We start from the raw sequence: 23,303 nt of genomic DNA on the forward strand, positions 1-23,303 counted from the left end.
GCCCCGTGTTCCACCTCCACCTGCAAGGGAGGCGATAACTCCTCACATGCTCTTCAGACATACATTGTATTTCCGCCCCCCCCCCCCCAGAGGAAAGTCTCAATATAAACTCAAGTTTGGGCTAACACGTAAGTAGGGGTAGAGAAGTTCATTCATGTTTTACTTGAGGTTTGAGAAAAATTAGTTGTCAGTGGCATTTTCTGGCTCTCTGCTGGACGACTCACCCCTGGAGGGTCAGGCCAACAAGAAGCACGGCCCTGAGTGGCCGCCACGCCATCTGGTCTCCCAGGGACCGGAGCTCACTCACCAGGAGCTTCGACCGATTCAACCCTCTGCGGCTATCCCAGGAGCTGTGGTTCCCCTGAGGTGGGGAAGGGGGAAGACAGAGAGGTGGAGGACAAATTCTTCATTACTTTTTTTTTTCCTTCCACATATATTAATTTCTTTGCTTTTCAGTCTGCCCGCAGGGTGAGAAAAGCTTCCAGTGAAGAGAAAGTCTGGTGCAGAAACCTCAGTCTGCTCTGATTTCTTAGCTACTCCAGTCTGAACCTGGTAGAAAACTAAAATTCTTCTGAGGCTTAAAAAAAAAAAAAAAAAAAGTGCTTGTCAAAGGCTTTCGGTAAACCGTGACTCATTTCCTTGGTGGAAAAAAGCCGTGTCAGTAGAGCCGGTCCCACCAGAAGAACGGGGTGCGGGCTGTCCTGCTGCTCTGGGGAGGGCCCGGGAATCTGAAGCCGGGGAGAGGTGAGAGAGGAGAGATAAAGGCAATGGTGACCAAGCACGCATTCCCATGAAACTGTCTCTTCACCCAAACGCAGTGCAAATATGTGCTCCCCAGGGAAGTGAGCCACAAGCCAGCGGAGAGTCACTTGTACCTGACAGTGGGAATCACCGTTCTTTGCATTCCGCAGTTCAGCAACTCACTTCTGGCTCCGTCCATTTTTTTTCTCTCAAATGTACAGCGTGACTTTGATGCTTAACAACCCAGTTGACTGAAATATGTTCTGGGGAGTAATAGTTCAGAAAGACATCAAATTACAGAAATCCATGCGGGAGTGAGGGAGAGTCGCCCTACACCAGCACATGAGGAATTACTCAACCACTTCAGTGAGAGGCTAAACTCATCAGTGCCATGCCAGACGGAAAACACCACCCCGCCCAGAGCAAACTCAGGACTTTTCCAAGTCTAGTTACCAATTAGACTTGGCTTCTCATTTTGCAAAAGACTCAGGAACTTCGTCGCCTGTGACATTTCTGGTCCCTGCTCAATGGTGTGTAAAATTCATCCAGTAATTTAGGCAGACTGGGTGGAAGGAGGGTTATTATAATGAGAACGTGAAGCTTGGAGAGAAGTTTTCAAGGAAATTGTGCACTGCTGTCAGGTCCAAAAACAGAACAAAGAATCGATGTTCATTCACCCAAAGTAACTAAGATATGGTCCCCGCCAGCAAAAAGTAGTGCTCATTATTTCAGACTGGGCTTTTTGGTGGGGGAAGTTTGTCAGTGACGGGAAGGGGGAAGACAGAAATCAAATGAAGAGAGAAACTAGAAAAACTATTTACATTAAAAAAAGAATGTCTCTCTCATAGGACTTATTACATCTAACAACAAATTAACTTAAAAAGCAATAATCTCTCATGGGCTTCTTTTGAAGAAAGATACATCTGAAACGATACTGTGTTTCCCCGTCTGTGATGTTATGAGTCATCACTGGAGAAAGACTTCATACCACAACACATCATGTCAGCCTATACGGAGAAGCGACTATTTCTTTGGTCTTTGATAAGACTTCATTTTCATAATCAAATAAGGAAACGTGATCCACTGATTCTTTTCTCCGTCTGTGGCTCCCTGCCTTTTGCCCAGCAGAGTCAATGTTTTCTCCCCCACCTTTGTATGTGTGTGTGTGTTTTCCTGGTCCCCAGGTGAAGAGGTACAATGAAGCCACTGACTTAGCCAGAGTGTGTTTAATTATTTCAGTGTCTCTCAATGGCCTCCAAGGCAGACACAAAGCCATCCACCTTGGCTGGTTCTCTCTAGTTCCTGCCAGTGTGCACTCTCCAGCGTGCACCCTGCTTCCGTGTGAAGACTCCTGGGGAAGATGCCAATAATCTCTATTTTATGTCCTAATTACCCAACCACATCTCCCTTTGATGACTTGAAGTTTAAAGGAGCACGTATTTACTGAAATGCACCTTAGAAAAATTCCAAGGCAGGGGAAAAAACCTTCGGCAGCCCTGTACGTAGAGCTGAAAACTTTCACAAGTCAGCAGCATTTCACAGAACTAAGAGGCCACCCGCATGGCAGGCTACACAAGAAATAAAATCTGCACAAATCATTACTTCCCCTGCTTCTATTGCCAAGCACCTGCGGGACTAAAAAAAGAATGATCCCCAGTTCTCTTCTGAGAAAGTACAAGCCTTTCCAGCAGATGCATTAAGTGAGATTAAAAAAAAAAAAAAAAGACCATATGGCTGAAGAGGGAGAAAACGTCGGGATCATTAAAAATGCATTTTCCAAATAATCGATGCCCCCAACTTAAAAACTTTTCTTTAGAGTCAATAAATACTTCGGCCCTGTGACTGGGGTTATCAATACTTTCCTTTAAGCAAAACAAGTTTGTAAGCATATACTAACCGTGTATAAAACCCTAGTAAGTTCACTAATGTGGAAATTCAGGCGCAGCCTCCCCTACTGACCGGGAGCCTGCCTCTTAACTTCTCATCACTGGTCCCTGTCTTTGCCTAAAATTGCTAGAGATGGGCTATCCCAACCCAGCACGTCTCATACCCTACCCCAATCTTGGCTGTCCCCTTACAAATAGCCCAAATACAAATGTACAAATGTACAAATACAAATGTACCCCAATCATACCTTACCCCTTACAAATGCATTTCTATTTCTGATTCCCTTGCCAGTCTTAGCTCCCCTGCCAACACCAACCTCCCCCCAATTTATTGTTTCAATATTCCCTCAATGAACTCCAAGTACTCACTGACATCTTTTTGCTTTATTCTAACTTTGTTCCTTGAGATACTGTATTAACTCCGACAGTGGGTGGCGGGTTGATACTTGGAAATTTTCACTGCCAAGATATTTGTCAGGATGTTTGACTTGTAATCCCAATTTAAGAAAACATAATTATTTATTTATGCCCTGCTTCATTCCAGAAGAAAAAACAATGTAAGGCTCCTGGCACAAATACACACAGTGAAGTAGCACTTGCTTTATGGAGATAGGAAGATGGGACAAAGGAGAAATGAAGGGAGGAAAGTCCAGATGAAACTAGGAGAGAGGCCAGAATTTAAAGCCCAGCTTGTCAGCTCATCATATACACGGCTGGATTCGGTTCTAAGTTTTTGAGCTCCTCAGAAGCCAGTGGACAGACAGAGACTCACTTCTATCAGTGCTGAAACATTATGGTTCGCAGGTCAAACCTGGCCCACCTTCTGCTTCAGTTAAGTAAAGTTTTACTGGAACACAGCCATACCTGTTCATTTACATATCATTTATGGTCACTTTTCGCCCTATGGTGGCAGAGTCAAGCAGCTGCTGCAGAGACCTGCAACACCTAAACTGCTTACTCTCCGGCCCTTTACAGAAATAAGTTTACAGATGACCAGGTTACAGGACTCTGTGCATACGAGATCAAAGCAAAGCAGTTTCCTAGGAGAAGCACACTCTTCGACAGAGAACGTTCTAGCCTAAAGCGCTCACTATGCAATCTCGTGAAAACGCATCCTCAGCTTCTTTCCTCACAGTACCACAGCGACGGGTTTCACAGGGCTGAGGGCATGATGTCACAACAGATGTCAGTGAAACGGTTCTACGTCAGGCGGCAACAATGCGGGTCAGGAGAAATTCTCTCCCGCTCTGGCTTAAATCAGGGAGAGTTTTGGGGATGGGGGCCGCCTCGCGCAGCCCTTCCCACCCTCCTTCCTTATCGCCGGCAGACATGGCCAAGGGCCCTGGGTACCCTCCCCCAGGGAGTCCTGAAGTGTCCTCCAAAGTGTTCTCTGTGTTTTCCGGAAGCCTCAGCCAACCACTAGCGGTTGACATGCAAGACAGAACTGGGATGCCATCTTGGCTTTAAGGCAGCTTTCCATCAACACTCTGCCTCTGCGTCTGAGATGCGTTGGGCTGATGACACGGAGGTAATGATCCCTGCCCCATGCCTGAGCAGAGTTCTTCTATTCTGTCCACGTGCTGAGCCATCTCCATTAATGGCATACGTGAGGATGCGCCAGCCTGATATTGTCCTGTGGGAACCAGGAGCCCCTCTCACGGATGCTGCCTGAGGAGAAAACCCATCACGCCTGCACCCGTGTGGGGCAGGCGAGGGTCTGAGAACACAGCCAGGGCTCTCCTCCAGAAAAGAGCACAGAACCTACTCCTCCTTCACACGCATGGACCGTGTGCATGGACCATGGGTGGGGGAACGTGAGGCCAAACATGGGCACTGGCATTTTGTCTGGGAACATTCAAGCCTGATGCCCATGTGGTAGTTTCAAAGAAACAAAACCTTCAAACAGCCATCACCCAGACCCACTGACCTTGAACACATATATTCCTAAAGAACACCTCCCTGCTGGAAACAAGGATTCCAAAATAAATACAAATAAAAATGGAAACGGTGATTTCCAAGAAAGGACAATTCAGTTCGGTGTTGGAAGAGGAGGACAGAACCGCCAACTGTAGATTGGGAAGAACATATCTGTCACCTTTCTCTATGCTCATTCTTCCTTTGTGACTAATAAAAAGATTGTTACAAATTTATTCTACTTCTATTCTCTACAACCAGGAACAAACATTCAGGTTACCTGAAAAGTATTATGGAGTCTATAATATGGAAATCTAGGAGAATCAGAACTACTGGGCATTGTCTACATGGGACTCCTACCCATGTTATCAAAAGGCAAGAAGCAGGCAAAATATAATAAAAAAATCACTTTACGTTATTTCTAACATCTTTCCCCAAGGTAACTGAAAAGTATAAAACCAGAAAATAAGTAAAACATCAAGGCCTACAACCTTCCTCCTGCCTATGAGTTTGTGACTGTTTTAGTAAACACCATCTACAAAGAAATGAGATATAACCATGCTTGACAAAGGAATTAATATAGCCAACAAATGTGTTAGATCAGTGGAAGACATTTTTCTTCACCCTAAAGAGAGCAAATACTAACAAATGCTGAGATTTGCCCATCCAGTACCAATGATGAGGGCTCAAGTCCAGACCATATAAGGCTACAGGTGGACACAGGAGACTGTGGGAACGTTGGGCTCTACATAAGCTTAGAGGAAAAAAAATGAGAACAACTCTTAAAGCACCAATGAGAATGCTGAGCCCAGACCCAACAGTAGCGGTACTTGGTATGTTCTGGAACCAAGTGCAGAATGTCCGATTACACACTGGATTTGGAAGTGCACAGAATGTGAACCCAGAAAATTCTGGAGGGAAGCAAAAGCCCCTCCATATCAGCTATGGGCAGACCCCCACTTCTCCAAGTAATTATGTGAACCCTCCATGTCCTTCAGTGAGCCCTGAGCCCGAGCTGAAAACCAGGACAGAGTGTTGGATGACATGCCTGAGAAAACTTTTTAGGAACCGCTGAGGCCACTGAAGTTTGTGCTTCCAAAAGACTGCCATCCCAAACCGCCAGCACGCAGAGCAATACTGCCAACGAATTTCTTCAAGACAGTCGTGAAGGCTCCTACTTACGTAATGCATACAAGGTAAGAATTATTCCAGCCAGGCAGAATCCTTCAAAGAACCTGAGGGTGCTGAACATTGTCACATTCACAGACAGTGCCACGGTTAGTCCAAAGATCAGAATGAAGATGATGGAAAATAGCAGCACAGGCCGCCGGCCAACCCTGCATATGGAGAGGGGAAAAAATGAGGAAGCATCGTTAGACAGGGCTAATGCTAGATGCTGATCCCCAGTATCCAGCCAGAGCTCAACAGATGTGGAATGAGTCCTAGATTACAAGGCTCTGTGGCATCCAGACCCAATCTGGTGGATCTAGGGTGGAGAGGCCCTCTAGCTCAATTCAGCCCAAAACTTTGCTTTGTACATAAAGGGACAGAGGTCCAAACAGCTACCGAATGGAATTGAGACAGGGACCCAATTCCTCTTTGTAAGTCTGTTTCTGAGAGTAAAGAGGGATGATCCAACGCAAGAGTAACAAAATCAATAATAACTCCCTAAACACAAACCTTGACACACCCAGCACAAAACGTCTTGAGAAATTGCTGACCTTTGGAATTGGCTCCAGAGTCAACACAAACACTGAGCCAAGTCACTTTGTTTCCTTTCTCTGGGCTGTTAACTAGTCCTACCTGACCTCCCAGGGAGGCTATCAGAGTCCAGGACCCGACAGCTGCTGACCTCTTTCAACTACATGATGAGAAATACTTTTTAAGGGATCACAGATTAAACTAAGAGAGTCTGAACTTTAACTAAGGAGTGTTGACCTGGAAGTGAAGCCCACCAGGCAGCAAGGGGCTTGGAAAGATCCCCTGCGAACTGTGTTTTGGGAAAAGGCAGCGCTCAGGTGAGGTTGGCGGGTTACAGAGCGCACTGGTGCGAGATCGGTGACCACTAGGGGGCGATGTGCTTCTAGGCGTGGCTGGCAGGGCACAGGGGGTGGTCCCAGGGAGGGAATTCACTAGTTGTCCATCCTTCCCAAAATATCTTTCTATCTTTTCCTTCATCAACTCATGGCGGGGGCGGGGGGACACTCTCCACCACACAAATTACTATAATAAATCCAGCTTGAACTGAAAGGATAGCTCACAGAAAAACTGGAGTATCTGCCAAGGGGAAAAAAAAAATCTACATCTGGTCCCCCAAACACCTACAGAGTAGCCGTATGGCTTAAACTCGCCTACACATCCTTGTGACGTTCTCATGACAAATAAAATCAGGAGGTAGATTCGTGGCCCAAGGCTCGGGATCAGAATGGGGAATGACTGGAAGAGAACACAAGATTTCCTTTCAAGGTGATGGAAATGTTTTATACTTAGAGTGTGGTGATGGTTCGATAGCTCTGTCTACATACTAAAATTCCCTGAGTTACTTAAAATGGGTGAGCTTTATGGTATGTAAGTTATCTCTCAACAAAGCTGTTAAGAAAGAAGCAAATACTTAGGAACGCATGTCCCGTGAAAGAAACAGTAATTTGGAGAAAATTTGGGGGAGGGAACTACAGAGCACAATTTCGCTCATTATTTCTTTGGCTTCTAACCAACCTTGTCAGTCACACGGGTTTAGTGAGATGAGACCAGGGCTACGAACTCAATGCTGATGTGAGTCAACCCTCTTGTCAGAGCTTTTAAGCATTACTTCTCTTGACTAGTGCCGGGCTCCTTAAACCCTTGTCATGGAAGATTCTATAGGTAGTTTTATGCAAATCCAATTCACTTAAAGAAATAAATTTGGAATATGGCTTAGCTGGTCTCTTAAAAACAAAGCTGGGATCTAACTTCTCCATTGTTATTGCCCCTTCCTTGTCTGTAAAATAGGGATCACTGTCTGACTTCACAGCTTTACTGAGATCATTAAGAGAGGTGATGGATATAGGTACAATGCATTCCACAGAGCAAACAGTTAAAGGTTTAGCTCATATGATTCCTCCCTACACGTCAATAGCCTGGATGCCCACCAAACATGGTTTGCCCTTTTCCAATACTTTAGAAAATATCGTTGTGGTTTTTTTTTTTTTTTTTTTTTAACTTGTAGAAACTGCTCTAAATCTCTCCCTCCCAAATGGTTCGTAACATCAGTAAACAATACAAACTATTTTTAGGAACTAGGGGGCAAACATCAGGTGTGGAGATGTGCAGTTGAGCACTCAACAAATGTTATGATCACTGGAGTTTTTGTGTGAACTGGCTTCTTTCAGAGTGGAGTCCCCTCAGAGATGACAGACAAAACCACACTCCAAAAATCCATGAACGCAGAGGTGGGAGTTAGAGTGGGCCGGGAAGTGGCTCTCATGGCTGTCCACGTCCTACTCCTCAGAGCCGGTGCATGTGTTGCCCTGCATAGGAGAAATGGGCTCTGCAGCTGCAAAGAAGGTTAAAGACCCTGAGACCAGGTAACGATTCTGGTAGATCCAACCTAAGTACCTGGAAATCCACTTCCGGCCGTAGGGAACAGAGAGAGGCGGCGTGAGCAGCACCTGTCACTGCAGGCTCTGAGGCTAGCTAGGAAAGGGGCCATGAGCCAAGGAGCGTGGGCAGTCGCTGGAAGCTGGTAAAAGTGAGGAAGAGGATTCCTTCCTGGAGCCTCCAGAAATACAACCCTGCCGGCACCTTGATTTTAGCCTCGTGTGAACTACAGAACTGTAAGTGAATAAATGCAGGCCACTGTGTGTGTGCGAACTCATCACAGTAGCCACAGAGAAATAATAGAGGGTCTCAACAGGAAAGAGATACCCCACTTAAAAAGAGTGATCTGAGGAGATTTCAGTAAAGGGATTATTTGCAAAAGGCTGGGCAAGCTGTGAGAGAAACCTTGGGGCTGGCAACAGAAACGGGGACGATGGTCTTGGAACTCAGAGAGAGAGGCGTGGTGTGGAGGGGCCCTGAGCGGGAGGCAGCCAGCCCCTGGCAGCCTTGCAAAGACCAGCTGGAGACAAAAACGGCCTCCCTACTCTCATCTCTCTCTCTCAGACCTCCAGCTGGTGTTCGCTGCCCATGGCCAGCCTCAGCCAGGAGCTAGAGGGCAAGGGGTCCCCTCTGGCGCAGCCTCGAAAGGCCAGGGCCCGGGGCCAGCTGGACAGGGTGCAGAGAGCTCCTGGAGGGAGAGGCATGCAACATCCAGTAACAGAACCAATACTGGAGGGAAGGGAGCTCACCCAGCAGGGGCATGGACAGGGCTGCTCCCTCCCAAACATCTAAGCTAACACGCTATAGGACAGCACAGGACATAGATCCCCAAATAAGACATGGGTGAGACACTGTAACTTTTAAAAGAAAGAAGTGTGCCGGGCCCCTGGCTGGTTCAGCCCGTAGGGCTTGTGACTATCGATCTCAGGGTCATGAGTTTGAGCCCCACATTGGGTGTAGAGATTAATTTTTTAAAAAATTATATAAAATAAAAAAGTGCCTTACTGGAGTTTCACTATGTGTTGACTTCAGTCTTAGAAACTTAACCTCTGACCTCATCAACTTCCCCATGCCGCCATGACACGGGTGCTAACAGCTGTGAGGTCTGGAGTTCCCTCTAAATGTGCTTATTTCCCTTTCGGCACGACCCTACCAAGGAGTCAACAGTCAAAAATAAATGAATAAATAAAGGGTGGAAAACACCAAACTTTCAAACCGGAACAAAGGTCCACTCTAGATGTTCAAGCACCACAGCACAAAGCAGGCGGCCCTGCCTCTCTGGGGACCCCCTGCTCACTCACCGTGGACCGTAGAGGCTACAGCAGGCTCTGGGGACCTAAAGAGAAGACCGCCAACCCCCTCTCCCTTTTGTCCCTGGGCCCGGTGTGTGATCAGGGGTGCCACACGGCAGCTATGTGCAAGAAATAAGAATTCTCCAGCAAGCCCCTCAGGTCCCCTCCCTCCTTGGGAGCTTTGTTGTCACTCAAGAAACCTGGCTTTGATGCCCACCAAAAAAAATTAAATAAAAAAAAAAAAAAAGAAATCACAAAACCAAATTCTAAACAGTTTAAGCCATTATAGACGGATCCATTCATGGAAGTCCATATTAACTTTCCCGATGGTGTCACTGAATAAGGACACACAAGCCTCAGCCAAGTCTGCATTTTTTAGAAAGAAGTGGCATGGATTACATTAGTATCTCTTCCAAACCTATTTCAGTGCAGAATACTGGGAAACAAAAGTCCTCGTGGTTAAAATACTGGGACAAGAGTACGTTTCAGATTAGTATAGTTTGCTCTGAAAACCTGTAAGCTCAAGGATTTGGTTAAAAAAAAACTCCTACACTTCCCCCACTCCCCCCCTCCTCCGATCCTGCCCCCCCCCTAAAAAAAGAAAAAAAAAAGAAAAAGAAAAAATTCCCTCCAGGGGGTCCTGGTACAGGTTTTCAGAGGTTACTGACAGCTTCTCTGTTGCTGTTCCCAGGGAATGTGTCCTTAAGAAGCATTTACAAATGATGATTAAGCAAACTCTGAACACACAGGAAATCACTTACTTGTAAATGCAAAGCAACTCCCAAATGGATGCTTGCTTTTGGAAAGAAACATCCAGAATCTGAGAGTGGTTTCAGAACCCCTATGGGCCCCACGGTGGCCATTCAGGCTCTTGCCAGAGTGCCTTAACCCACTCTGTCAACTAACCAGGGAATGGGGGTAAATGCAGAGCAAAGCCACAGATGTGAGGGGTTTGCTCCGAATCACTCTTGGCCCTTATGACATCACTGGGTCCAAGGTGTCCTTAGTCACAGAAAGTTCCTTTAAAGATAAAAGAACGTCAAGGTGGGGGAGAGGGGCCGGCTACCCAACACCTTTCTCCTGGAGCAGCCCCGTTACTGGAAACCCCCATGAACACTGGCCTCCCTGCTCAGATGTGTGCTCGCTGTGGCCCTCGTGAACACGGGGCTGTCGCACACTTGTGAAGAGTGCGACACACTCGGGAGCCACTGCACTGGGCTTCGGTTCAAATCTGGACTCTCCAACTTGAAATCTGAGTGAACTTGGGGATTTTTACTTAGACTTCTGTGCTTCTGTTTTTCCACTGTAAACAGATACTAAATAGTACCTACTTACCAGGGGTGCTGTGAGGATGGGATGTTTTAATGCGTGGAAATGTGTAGCACGGTGCCTGGCAACAATAATCAATCAGGAAGTGGTAACTGCTAATACCGTTGCCATCGTCATCGTTACTGTAACTCTTCACGACCCTTCTCCGTCTTCCTAACCTTATCACTTTGTCACAAACCACACGCTTCGCTCCAGGCATGAAGAACTCCCTACCCACCCACGTAAAGCATATTCCTTCTCACCTCTGGCCACCACCCTCCCTCTGCCTGCGGTGCCCATCCATTATCCAAATGCTGTCCACTTTCTAAGGTCTGGCTCCCCAGGGCCCCTGCAGAAGCTTCTCCAGGCCAAGTCAACTGTAGAACTGTGCCTGTCTGCAACCTGGGTGGTGTTTCGAGATGCCCATCGGCACCGCCCTAGCCATTTAGATTAAGTGGGTAGAGTCTCTAGCTCGTCCCCTCTCCATTTTTTTTTTTTTTTTTTGATGCATCTTGTGTATCTACCTCCACAGAGCCTTGAACCTATGCCCTCAAGCTCTTCCCGACTAAACAATAAACATCAGGAGCAGATGAGGCTGTGGGGTGCATGCAGGTGTTGCTAGATTCTCGTGGCTGGAAAATTGCAATGAATTTAAATTCTCCCTTGGAAAGGGTTGGTTATATGCATCGGCCAAGGCTCTTAGTTCTGAGTTCTTCAGGCGATGGCCTCTGTGGCAGCACCAACACCAGGGCCGAGAAAAGACTCGGTAACTGTAAGCTAACACTGACCACTCTTCTTTAGCCAGCAAAGGCTTGCTGTGGCTTCCAAAGGTTCGGGCAGCGGGCACGTTGGTACTCACCAGTCAGCAATGCATCCAGTTATTAGGTAGCCAAAGATTAATCCAACCAGTAAGGAGAACTTAGCGATATGGACCTTCCAGGCATTATCACACACAAGATCCCACTAGAGAGGGGCAAATAGAAAATAAATCAGAGAGAAACATACACAGAGGCCAGCTATAGTTAATCACAAGGGCACAATACAATCACTACAGCAAGGGGCAGGACCCCATTCGTAGCACCAAGTCACACATACCATGAAAGACCTCCCTTTGGTGGGTTTGAAATTGTACAATGAGAAAAAGAATTTGCCCACAAAAGGCAGTGTAATGTTTTAGTCCAGGACAGATTATAAATTCCACAAGGAACACCCCAGGAAATGTCGGGGTCATGTGTTCTTCTGCCCCAGCTACCAAAGGGACCATAACCGAGAAGAGGATGGTCCTGTGGCCAGCACCCCTTCTCACCCACAGAACTATCACTCCCCCGAAGAACAGAAGACCTTGCCAACTTTTGGCACAGGGGATTGTGACACAAGGCAATGAAAAGCAACTTCTGTGTTTCCATCCCCAATACCTCCCCCACACTTTGTAAGTAGTCTTAAACACAAAGTTAACAGTTAATGTTGAAGTATCATTTGCAAAGCATTCTTTCTCTCTCTCTCTCTCATAAATATCCCTTCTGTTTCCCCTTATTCCATTCTAAAGCTATCTGCTCCACCTGAAGGGAAAGCCAATCAGTTCATGAATACAACATTTAACCTCTTCTTACAATTCAGTGTTATTGTTCAATTAAAAAAAATAAATAAAACAAGTCTCTAAGTTTTTGTCGTCCTTTTGCAGAAGCAGGAGACAAACCCACTTTTGTTCCCTGGAAGTGATGTGCATCCAAGCGGAAGACCTATGAGGACAGGGTGCTCCGATCCCCAAACAGCTTACATCCAGGCTTCAGGAACAAATGGGCAGGGTCTTGGCTGGTGACACTATGAAGCCTGCAGCCCCCCAACCCGTATCACCCCACTGCATGTCCTCCTTCTGGTAGAAATAAGTGGCTAAAGAACTTCAGGTCAGTGGAGATGGGGAGAGCACATCGAGGTAGAGGAGACGGAAATGTCAGAAGCAGGATTCGTTGGGGTGAAACCTGATCTTAGCTTTATCTTACTCAAATTGTCCCCCTGGCCCCTTGTCTGCCCATCTTGAGACCCAGAGTATAATGCAGGGGATCCTTACAGGGCACTGTAAGCTCTGGTCCTGCTCTCCGTTTCTAAACTTCTGGAAAGCCTGATGGAGCACCCCCTGCCCTCAAGCCTTAGCTGTGGGTCTTGACTTAAACACGCTTCTGCACCGGCCACCACAGATGAAGCACCTGGCCTGGACAAAGCCAGAAGAGAGCCTTCTGTCACACCATCCCCCAGACTCCTTGGGACACATATTTGCTCACTGATGCACTCAAGGCATGTTTGACTTTCCAGATTCCAGAGGCCTGGGGAGAGTAACTTACTCCTCTACCCCTCTGCCTCCAGAGGGATGTCCAATGCCAGGCTCGGGAAAAGGGAGGCACAGACTGCATGGGACCCTGTCAACAGTGGGTGGTGTGACTGTGGTTCTCGTCAAGAATGATTCATGTGTTTGGGGAGCAGACACTGCTCGTTGCACGGAATCGGTAAGAATTCAGACACAGGAGCTCTTCAGAGGGTGAACCTTCTCCTGTGTCTACTCCAGTGGTCCTCAGAACGCGCTCCAGCAGCCGGCAGCCCCGGCATCACCTGGGAACATGCTGGAAATACAAAGTCTTGGGCTCCACCCCAGACACGCAGAGTGAGAACTCCAGGGGTAAAGCACAGGAATGCAGTGTGCAAGCCTTCCAGGTGATTCTGGGGCCCGCTCAAGCCTGGGAACCAGTGGCCATTTCCCTGTCACTCAGAAGATGACGAATGAGCTCTGCAGTCCTGGGCTGGGGTTCAACCAACTCTCCACGAGCGGGATGCGGCCAAACACTGCACGAAACACGCACAACGGTGCTGTTGTCTTGAACTGCAAATTAAGGACTTGTATGAGCAGACTGTCGGTGAGCCAGTCAATAGTCATCTGTATATTGTTTGTAGAAGTAAATATATTTTTAAGAAAACACCTTTTAGGGTGCTACCCAGCTTCAGAAATGCAGGTCCTGCCTTCTCATGGGCGTTACAGCACCCTAACTGTGTGTGTCTATCCTGTGTCCCCTGCCATTTCTGGATGGACTGCTCTCCTCTCTGCCCAGCACAGGACCCTGGCCACGAAGTAGTCCATTCCGAGAGTAAGAGCCCCATCTCTAAGCACACCTGGATAACCTGAAGAAGAGGTGCTTACAACACCAACACCTGAAATCGTGACCATCCCAATCACATCACGCGGTCCTGCACCCGGCGTGGCACATTCTTGGCAGGAGAGGGACCTGGTCCCCCGACTGCTGCAGAGGAGGCCACCAGCTGCCAGCTCGGGGTGCAGAGGGGACAGAGAACCACTCGCTCACGCCTCCCTCCAGACTTCCCATTGATGAGTTTATCTGAGGGTAAGGGATGCAAAGAGCACATTATGCTTAGATTAGATGGCCCAGAGACAAAAGAGATTTTAATAAAAGCATTCAGGGACTTGGGGGGAAATGCCGATACTGTTGTGAGCTCAGCCACGTGAGCAATAACCCTACCCGACCTTGGGCAACCACAACTCAATTTAGTTGCTACCTAACAAGACATCTCGTGGTCATTTCATCGCACAACTTCTATCAATTAACAATGCTGGAGTGGAACAAAACAAAAGAAAACCGAAAAACAGAGGAGACAGAACTGCTCCCACGGCCAGTGGGGAAAGGAAGCTTGGCCTGAAGTGTCCCCCAGCACTGCTGTTCTCAGCCTTGGGGAGGGGGTGGGGAGCCCGGGATAGGGCAGCCAGCTGCGGCCTCCATGGCCTCATTCCCGCACAAGAATAGACAGCATCTCTTAAGTCAACAAGCAAACTAACTCTAGGTTTCCCGTGATAAGCTTCCTCAAGCCGGGGATCTGTCTGTAACACCATCCTGGAGGCACATTCTAGAAGTGGGGGAGGGGAGGGCTGGCGAAATCCAGTAGGACAGCCTCCCTTTGTTTACTTCTACCTCCCGGATTGACAAACATGAGCTGGGAAGACAAAATGTGTCCAGACACAGTAATAGCTCCCAAAGAACGTCAGAAGTATGAGGAAGCTTTGAGATCGCCCTTGCTCTTAAAATTTGTTCGCACGCTCCTGGTAAGATAGGGCCATTGGCCATTTCGCTAAGCAGGGACTAAGAGACTTCTAAAAATCTACAGTGTACACTGGGCTTTGTCTCTGGTGTGACACTTGCCTCTCCAGCCTCTGCACCATCCCATCAGCCACCAAATCCAGAGGATTTTTCCTTTCCAACATATCCCGCACCCGCGGCCCGCACTCCAGCCTCACCCCGGGCAGCCTGACTGAGCTGGACGGGATAGCGAGGGCATTCCTGTAGTGGGAGCTGGAAGGCTAAAAACACCGCTTCTGGACTCCCTCCCAGCTATGTTTCGAATGGGGTTTATGTTCAGACCATCAGCTGCACACCCCAAGGTAACTTCCAGCAGACCACCTAGATCTAAGTTTGGGGATGACTTGAATTAGGACAACTGAGCAGCAGGGACCACATGGGACATCCATGCTGCTGTTCAGATCTGCCAGGACTTGGTCTGGAGGGGGCTTGGCTGTCCTCTTGAGCCAGAGGTTGGAGGGTGACCTCCTGACTCCCTGGCCCCCTCACTGTGACCCGATTCCAGAGGCACGCTAGTTCTGGGGAGTCGTTCTAGGACAACTTCTGGAGGCCCAGCCTGCAGCTGCTCCTGCAGTTTAGTGAATACTGTTTCCCTGTATTCCGTCCAAATCTCCTTAAATACCTAGAGTAGCTTCTGTTATCTGCACGTTGAACCCTTGTTCCTGATTCAGCTTCCTTGGGATGGAGCTTGTAGGGTGAGAACAGGATGTGGGCCATGCCACCATTCTCTCTTCCTGAACTCATAGGAGCCTCTCCATGTATTAACTCCAGCCTCCCTCAAATCCATTCCCTCCAGAACAATGAAAACAATCCCTAATTAGGTATGTTAACACTTCATCAGCAGGTTTAACACAACCATAAAAGCGTGAAAGTCATGGCCCCATTTCATAATCTTAGGCTTGTTCTCTTTGACATCGTCCCAAGACCAGCGACAGTCTTTGGTGATGCCACGGGATACTTGCCAGCCATGACTAAACAGTGAGACAGATGACCCCAAAAAGTGGTTTCAATTTTAGCTGCATGTGTTCCATTTCAAAAAAAAAAAAAAGGCAGAGGTTATAGAAAATCTGGAAATCTGGCAGACCATTTTTCTACCTGTTTGGTTTAAGGACAAGCTAAAAGAAAAGAAATAAAATTTACATTATTTTCAAAGGAATGATCTCACTGCTTGACTTGCCAAAGTAGAAAAATACTCATCAAGGAAACTATTGAAATTTCTAAAGAAGATGCAAAAATAAATGGGACACAAGGAAAATAACCTTATTTTCAACAAGAATAAACTCTATGATAAAGTAAGTATAAAACAAGAACATAAATAATATTGGAAATTTAAAAAAAAAATATTGGAAGAAAGCAGATAACTTGTCCAGCTTTGAAGTGGAAATGAAATCCCTAAAGATAAAAACTAAGGGGAATTTAAAAAACCTACCTAAGGAAAAAATTCAGAGATTTTATAATCTAGTAGAAGTTTAACTCTTACTACTTAATTACGATTCATTTAAATTATTTAAGTTATGCAAATTACTGCCTAAATGATTTATTTAACTTACTAATTGAAACTTCCCACATTAGGGGTGCCTGGGTGGCTCAGTCAGTTAAGAGTCTGACTCTTGATTTCTGGTCAGGTCATGATCTCAGGGCCCTGAGATTGAGCCCCAAGCCAGACACCATGCTGGGCTTGGAGCCTGCCTAAGATTCTCTCTCTCCCCCTCTGCCCCTCCCCCAGGTCATGCACACATGTGCACTTGCACTCTCTCTCTAAAAAAAAAAAAAAAAAAAAAAAAAAATCCAAAAAAAGCTTCCATGCACTAAAAATACCATAAACAAAATTATAAAGTTCTATATTTGTTAAATATATTGCAGGGAGTTAGAATATGCCACTCCAAAATATGCCCATTTGGCATGAGGCTCCTTTTTAGCTGAAGGCAACATGAACAGAAAGAAGCCTTCTCAAGAGGCTCTCTGACTGAAAAGCAGAAACTTCTGAAAAATGAGGACCGCCACAAAGCCCCTCTCCCGGGGAAGTTTTACGGCCATGAGGAAGACAGAAAGTCTGCACAGAGGTGGGTCTGCAGACACAGCTTGCTAAAATCACCCCGACTTCCATCAGCGTCCCACATACTTACCTGCCCCCTTTTGCCCACCCCCAACCCCGCCACCCCCACCCCGACCCCCACCAAAAGAGCCGAAACCCTTTTTCCTTTGTCTTGTCACATCTCTACAAATTTCCTGTTCTTTGTGAAGATGTTGGATTAGTCTGAATTCTCACACCCCTTTGGGTTCCTCATCACTGAGTTTCTCCTATGCGGGCACCCCGCATATGTTAATAAACTCGTTTTTTCTCTAGTTAATCTAACTTTTGCCAGTCTAATTTCTAGGGCCCCAGCCACAGAACCTAGGAGGGTGGGAGAAAAAGTGATTTTTTACTCCCCAACAATAACCAAAGAGTTAATATCCTTGATATTTCATGAGCATTTATAGAACAATACAGACTAATATTCCAACCAGAAATTGGTAAAGCATCCAGTTAACAAAATATGAAACAAATTGGTTAAAAAACGCTTGGGAAATACTCAATTCTACTAATGTACATCAAAGTACAATATTTTGTTTAAAAAAAAAATTTTTTTTTTAATCTCCCAAAGATGTAGGATAAACACAGAGGTACAGATCTGTACTAGGACTGTAAACTAGACACTGTTTCTGGAAGGCAGTTTAACAATACACATCACATTACTTCAAACAGTGTACTCTCCATCCCAGCAATTCCCCTTCTTGGAACTTTTTCCAAGGAAATGATCGGAGATGGCCACAGAGACCCCCGTGTCATGATGTTCACTGGTTGTTAACTTATAAGAATAAAAAGTGGTAACTTGACTAAATGTGCAGTGATACTATACTTCCATTAAGAATTTTGCTTTTGAGGGGCGCCTGGGTGGCTCAGTCGGTTAAGTGTCTGCCTTCAGCTCAGGTCATGATTCCAGGGTCCTGGGATCGAGCCCCACGCTGGGCTCCCTGCTCAGTGGGGAGCCCGCTTCTCCCTCTCCCTCTGCTCTTCTACCTGCTTGCGCTCACTCTCGTTCTCCCTCTCTTTCTCAAATAAATATTTAAAAAAATTTTTGCTTTTGACATACACAATATTACTCAACTATAAACAAAATGAGATCTTGCCACTTGTGACAATATAGATGGACCTCGAGGATCTCAAACCAAGTGAATTAAGTCAAAGACAAATACCATATAATTTCGTTTATATGCGGAATCTAAATATAACACAGATGAATGAACAAACAGACAGAGAAACAGACTCAGAAACGCAGAGAACAAACTGGTGGCTGCCAAAAGGGACGGGGGTGGGGGATGGGTGGAATAAGTGAAGGGCTTAAGAGGTACAAACTTCCAGGTAGAAAATAAATAAGTCACGTGAATGGAAAATACGGCATAAGGAAGACAGCCAAAAATATTGTAATAATGGTGTATGATGACAGATGATTAACTGCACTCACAGTGATGGACACTGAGTAGTACAGACTTGCTGAATCACTGTTGTACTCCTGAAACTGACCTAACACTGTATGTCAACCTCTACTTCAGTTAAAACAAAGGTTGCCTTTGGAAACTAATGATTAAGAAAAATGCTCATGATGTCATGCCATGAGAAAACCTCAGAATAAAAACAAAAACACAAAACACAAAAACCAGTGAATAGAAGAGATATTCATGTAAATGGGGAAATTATCAGAAAAAAACTATGTAAAGCGATCGTCTCTGGAGGGCGTAAGTAAAACTGAGTTTTATTTATTTAGACAGGTCGTTTTTTTAAATTAATTAATTAATTTGACACAGAGAAAGAGAGTGAGAGAGTGGAGGCAGACGGAGAGGGAGAGAGAGCATCCAAGCAGACTCTCTGCTGGGCACGGAGCCCCAAGCAGGGCTCCACCCCAGGATCCGGAGATCATGAATGGAGCCAAAAGCAAGAGTCAGCCATTACCCAGCTGAGCTATCCAGGTGCCCCAAGACTGAGTTTTATTTTTGAGTTTGTATTTTTCTTGACTTTTTCAAACTTTCTACAATTAATCTACAAACCATATAAACAAGAGAAAAAATATAGGTAAATATATATATGCCCACAGCGGCAGGTGGAATGGGTGGAGATGAGGGTTAAGACAAAAATCATTAAAAATGACAAATAACCCTTTTCAAGGATATTCATTTAAACACAATCTAAAAACTTAAGCCTAGAGGAAGCTTGTTTGGAAACTGACTTGAAAGAAACCACATCTTCAGAGCCTAAAGTTTACTTATGTTAATGTGTATTGACTAAAGCCAAAAAAAAAAAAAAAAAGTTTCTTAGCAATGGGAAAAAGAAAATTTCCCCCAAGTCTCATCTCTTGTAGTGGAGATCCCCCTCTGAGCTCGCTCTCTTAGAAACCACATGCTCTCACCGATCCCACTGTAAGTCCTCTATGCTAAACCTGAGGACAGTCAATTGAGATAAAAGGAAACATTACTGCTCAGCACTACAAAGGGGATAATGCCACTTAAAATTTCAGAAGCTTAAACAAACCTCCTGAGTTGTAGGAGTTTAGAGAAATATAAGGTCAGCATTGTTCTGCCACCTCCACCCCACCCCCGCCCCTACCCCCAAAACATGAACCTCTGTCTCTCTACCAGGGCTTGGCCATCTCCACATCTCCTAACTGGAAACAACAGAAATGTACAAGAACATACATGTCCACCTGCAAGACTAGTCCCAGATGGACAAGAGAAACACGCTACGCTACGTGAGCCAGACTCATAAAGTACATTTAGACAGCCTATGCTACCTTGTGTGTTTAAGTATTTTTTTTTAAATCTAGCAGTACATGGATTTATTTTTCCCTAAAAGACTCCATCAAAATTTAAGATATGCTGCATGTTTTGAAAACCCCAAATTGCTCTCTGCTTTTTGCCTCTAAGCTCATCCTCCAGTTTTAGGAGATTCACTGTCAACAGTAGCCAAAACAACTGCCAATTAAAGTTGGCATCGTTGCAAGCTTCCTTAAATGACATAATGAATGCCCTTGCCAGGTACTCTGGGAGATTTTTTTTTTCAGTTTTGTTTCTCCGTTTTTCATTAATTGCTACTCAAACTGCTCTTCAACTTTCTTCTTCTTTCTGAACTTAATGCCAAGAAAACCGAACGTGGCCTGTTGAAGGAAACCGTGGTACCAGAAGTCTGTTGCAAGCCCGTTCATGCTAGGTGTAGACCGCACTTAGCCTAGAAATCCCGCATTCCCTGTCGTTTGCAGGAAACCCATCCCAAACCACAGCACTGAAGCTGGTTACACTTCTTAAACTTCGCCATGCCCCATTTCTGATGAATATAGTAATTTCGATTCATTCTAACCCTCATGCGGTGATCTTGGTCTTGTTTCTTTGGTTTTTTTTTTTGCAATGACAACTGTGACTGCAGGCTGTCCTTCTGCTGTCGTCACCTTCCCTGGAAGAGAGCAGGAAGCTACAATGCTTCAGCTGTTGATAACTGGGGGCTTCCCCGGTTCCTCCTGAATTTCACCATTTTTAAAGGGCTAGAAATAGAAAATTTCTGCCGAGGAGGATTCTAAAAGGAGACGGGAAAATAACCATCTGAGCAGGCCCATAGTAGTTGAGGTAGGATCGTCTACGGGAGACGCTGAATTTCTCCTGGACTTTTTCTTGAAGGAAATAGAGATATGTAGTATTCTAAGAGGAGGTTTACATTATTGAATGTTCTTATTCATTTGCTATAATGTCCTCTATGGCATTTGGGGAAACGAATATATACCCTACAAGGCAGCGTAGATTATAAATAAGTAATGCCCTTCTATCAACCAAAACCTTGGAGAGCCTTTCCAAATTCTGCAATGCATATTTTACTAATGGCCCTCACCAACTACCTCTAAAAAGAGAAATTAAGAGTAAGCCCTATAAATTAAAGAGGCCTGTTGCAAAACCAGCAGGCAAGAAAGAAAACTCCCCACAGTTCTAAGCATTAATTAGGAGGAACTATTAATGTCCTTTGAGCACACTAACATATACTAAGGAACAGGAAGAATTTTAACTTGAAAAATTAAAAAGTCGCTTCGTGCGTGACTAGAGGATATTTTTTAGTAGGATATAATGTATGAGCAAAACTTGGACTATAACATTAACATTTAAAATAGCTCCACTAATTCTGGAAGGAGCCAAGCATGGAAAACCTTTGACGGTAGGATCAGGGAACCTTTGGAATGAGAAGAATTTGATGACCCAGGTGATCAATCACTGAAGAATTCAGAGGCTAAAGGAAAATCATCTTTCACTTGCTGCACACAAATGTCTCAATCCCTTCCCACTGGCTGGCAGGCTATGATCTGACTTAACACAGGCCTGTTAACTCCCTTTTTGACCCGAGTTGCCCCTCACCTCCCATTCACATGCCTGCCCCCCCCCGCTTGCCCTCCCTTGCTGTGGTCCAGCCACGTCAGAGCACCCGCCAGCTCCCCGAAAGCCTCATGCTCTTTGCCTGCATTGCTGTTCTGCACCTGCTCCACAATATCCACAGAGACCCCAATTTTTCTGACTCAATGCCTATTCAAAGGGTCAGACTCTTTTCAACCCAAATTATTTAACATTGTATATCCATCACCTGTGGGTTCTAGTATGCTGACTTTCTGTACTGCTTGCTGCTGCTTCTGTCAATGAACATATATTACCTTTGTAAACACACAAGTGTGTTGAGTTTAATAAACTCAACTGAAGGGAGTCTCTTCTTCCTACACTGGATCAGGTATCCATCTTCTGTACTCCTATGGCACCCTCTATCACGATAAACACCCATACTATGTATCACGATATATTATAATTGCCTATTGTTTACAACTTTTTCTTCACTGGCTCAGGGGTCAGCAAACTACAGCCTGTTGGCCCAGTATGGCCCTTCCACCTGTTCTATAAATAAAGTTTTATTAGAACACAGCCACACTGATTCAGGTACATACGGTCTTTAGCTGCTTAGGCACCACCACTGCTTATGTAAAGTTGAGTAGTTACAACAGAGACCTCATGGCCTGAAAAGCTGAAAATACTTATTATTTGGCTCTTCACAGTTAAAGCTCAGAAACCCTGGAACTAGACTGTGAGTCCCTGGAAGAAAGACACCGTGTCTTATCTCTATGACCCTAGTCTCCAGGCTAATGTCTGGAAGGGAGAAGGTACAAAGGTACATCCTCAGGCAGGAACTCCCACTCCCAGAAGTCAAAATGTTCTTAGGGTTTGCTTGTGTTCATGGTGCCATGTACCTCCTAACCCTTTTTTCCTCTGGGATCATTTCTTCAAATATAATTTAATTTAAATAATTAATACATAATTATTACATAAAATTTATACAGACAATATAGTTTTAAATATTTCCACTTACCTTTCCACTATTAGCAATTTTCCTCCAGGGAAAGATCATTCTAGTTTTATTATAAAAACCAATAGAATAGTGGGTATATGAGAAATTTGTTTAAAACAATGAATAATTCTCTTAATAGAGCAAATCTATTATATAAATTCAGTACCTTTTTTTTTTTTTAAAGAATTTATTCATTTATTTGACAGACAGAAATCACAAGTAGGCATAGAGGCAGGCAGAGAGAGAGAGGAGGAAGCAGGCTCCCTGCTGAGTGGAGAGCCCGATGCAGGGCTTGATGCCAGGACCCTGGGATCATGACCTGAGCTGAAGGCAGAGGCTTTAACCCACTGAGCCACCCAGGCGCCCCCCCCGCTTTTTTTTTTTTTTTAAGATTTTATTTGTCAGAGAAAGAACGTGAAAGAGCACAAACATGGGGAGTGGCAGGCAGAGAGAGAAATGGGCTCCCGGCTAATCAAGGAGCCCAATGCAGAACTCAATCCCAGGACCCTAGGATCATGACCTGAGCCAAAGGCAGCCACTTAGCAGACTGAGCCACCCAGGAGCCCTAGGCACCATTCTAAGAAGAAAGGAACTAACATTTGTTAATTACCTACCATTGTCTAGCACTCTGCTAACTGCTCTCACGATCCTCTGTCATTCAAGCATCAAAATGATCCTACAACATACATATTATTATCAGTGTGCCCATTTTACAGACGAAGAAACCAAGGCCAAGAGAGGTAAAGCAACTAGTGGAAGGTCAAATGGCTCTTCAATAGGAGATTCTAAATCCCTGTCTGGTGAAAACTCCTATTCTTTCCCTCCCCCAAAACTCAAAGAAACATCTCTGGTTCATGCAAATAAAAACAAGTCCGTGGTTTATATTACATTGCCATGGGTTATACAGCATTTGTCTTGCTGAGGCTACAACACTTCCCGTACATGGAAGAACAGTACAGTAGTGCAAGTAGGACAGGCTTTGGTGTTATTTCGTCGTTACGGTGACTTAACAAAAATAACCCGTAAAGAGCCCGTGAATAGCAGGTGCTTC

The 23,303-nt window shown here is 45.4% G+C and overlaps 1 protein-coding gene across 2 annotated transcripts in view; it reads right to left on the minus strand.

The window, feature by feature from the left end:
• SLC22A23 (solute carrier family 22 member 23) overlaps positions 1-23,303 on the minus strand; it is a 168,280-nt gene that overhangs the window by 118,451 nt on the left and 26,526 nt on the right. For both annotated transcript variants that reach the window (XM_046006002.1, XM_046006003.1), the window contains exons 2-3: positions 11,577-11,680; positions 5,724-5,878 (exon numbers count right to left, since the gene is read on the minus strand). In XM_046006002.1, the coding sequence (XP_045861958.1) occupies positions 5,724-5,878; positions 11,577-11,680 (259 nt within the window). The remainder of the gene's footprint in view (positions 1-5,723; positions 5,879-11,576; positions 11,681-23,303) is intronic.

This window comes from Meles meles, chromosome 5 (genome assembly GCF_922984935.1).
Source record: "Meles meles chromosome 5, mMelMel3.1 paternal haplotype, whole genome shotgun sequence".
Lineage (NCBI taxonomy): Eukaryota > Metazoa > Chordata > Mammalia > Carnivora > Mustelidae > Meles > Meles meles.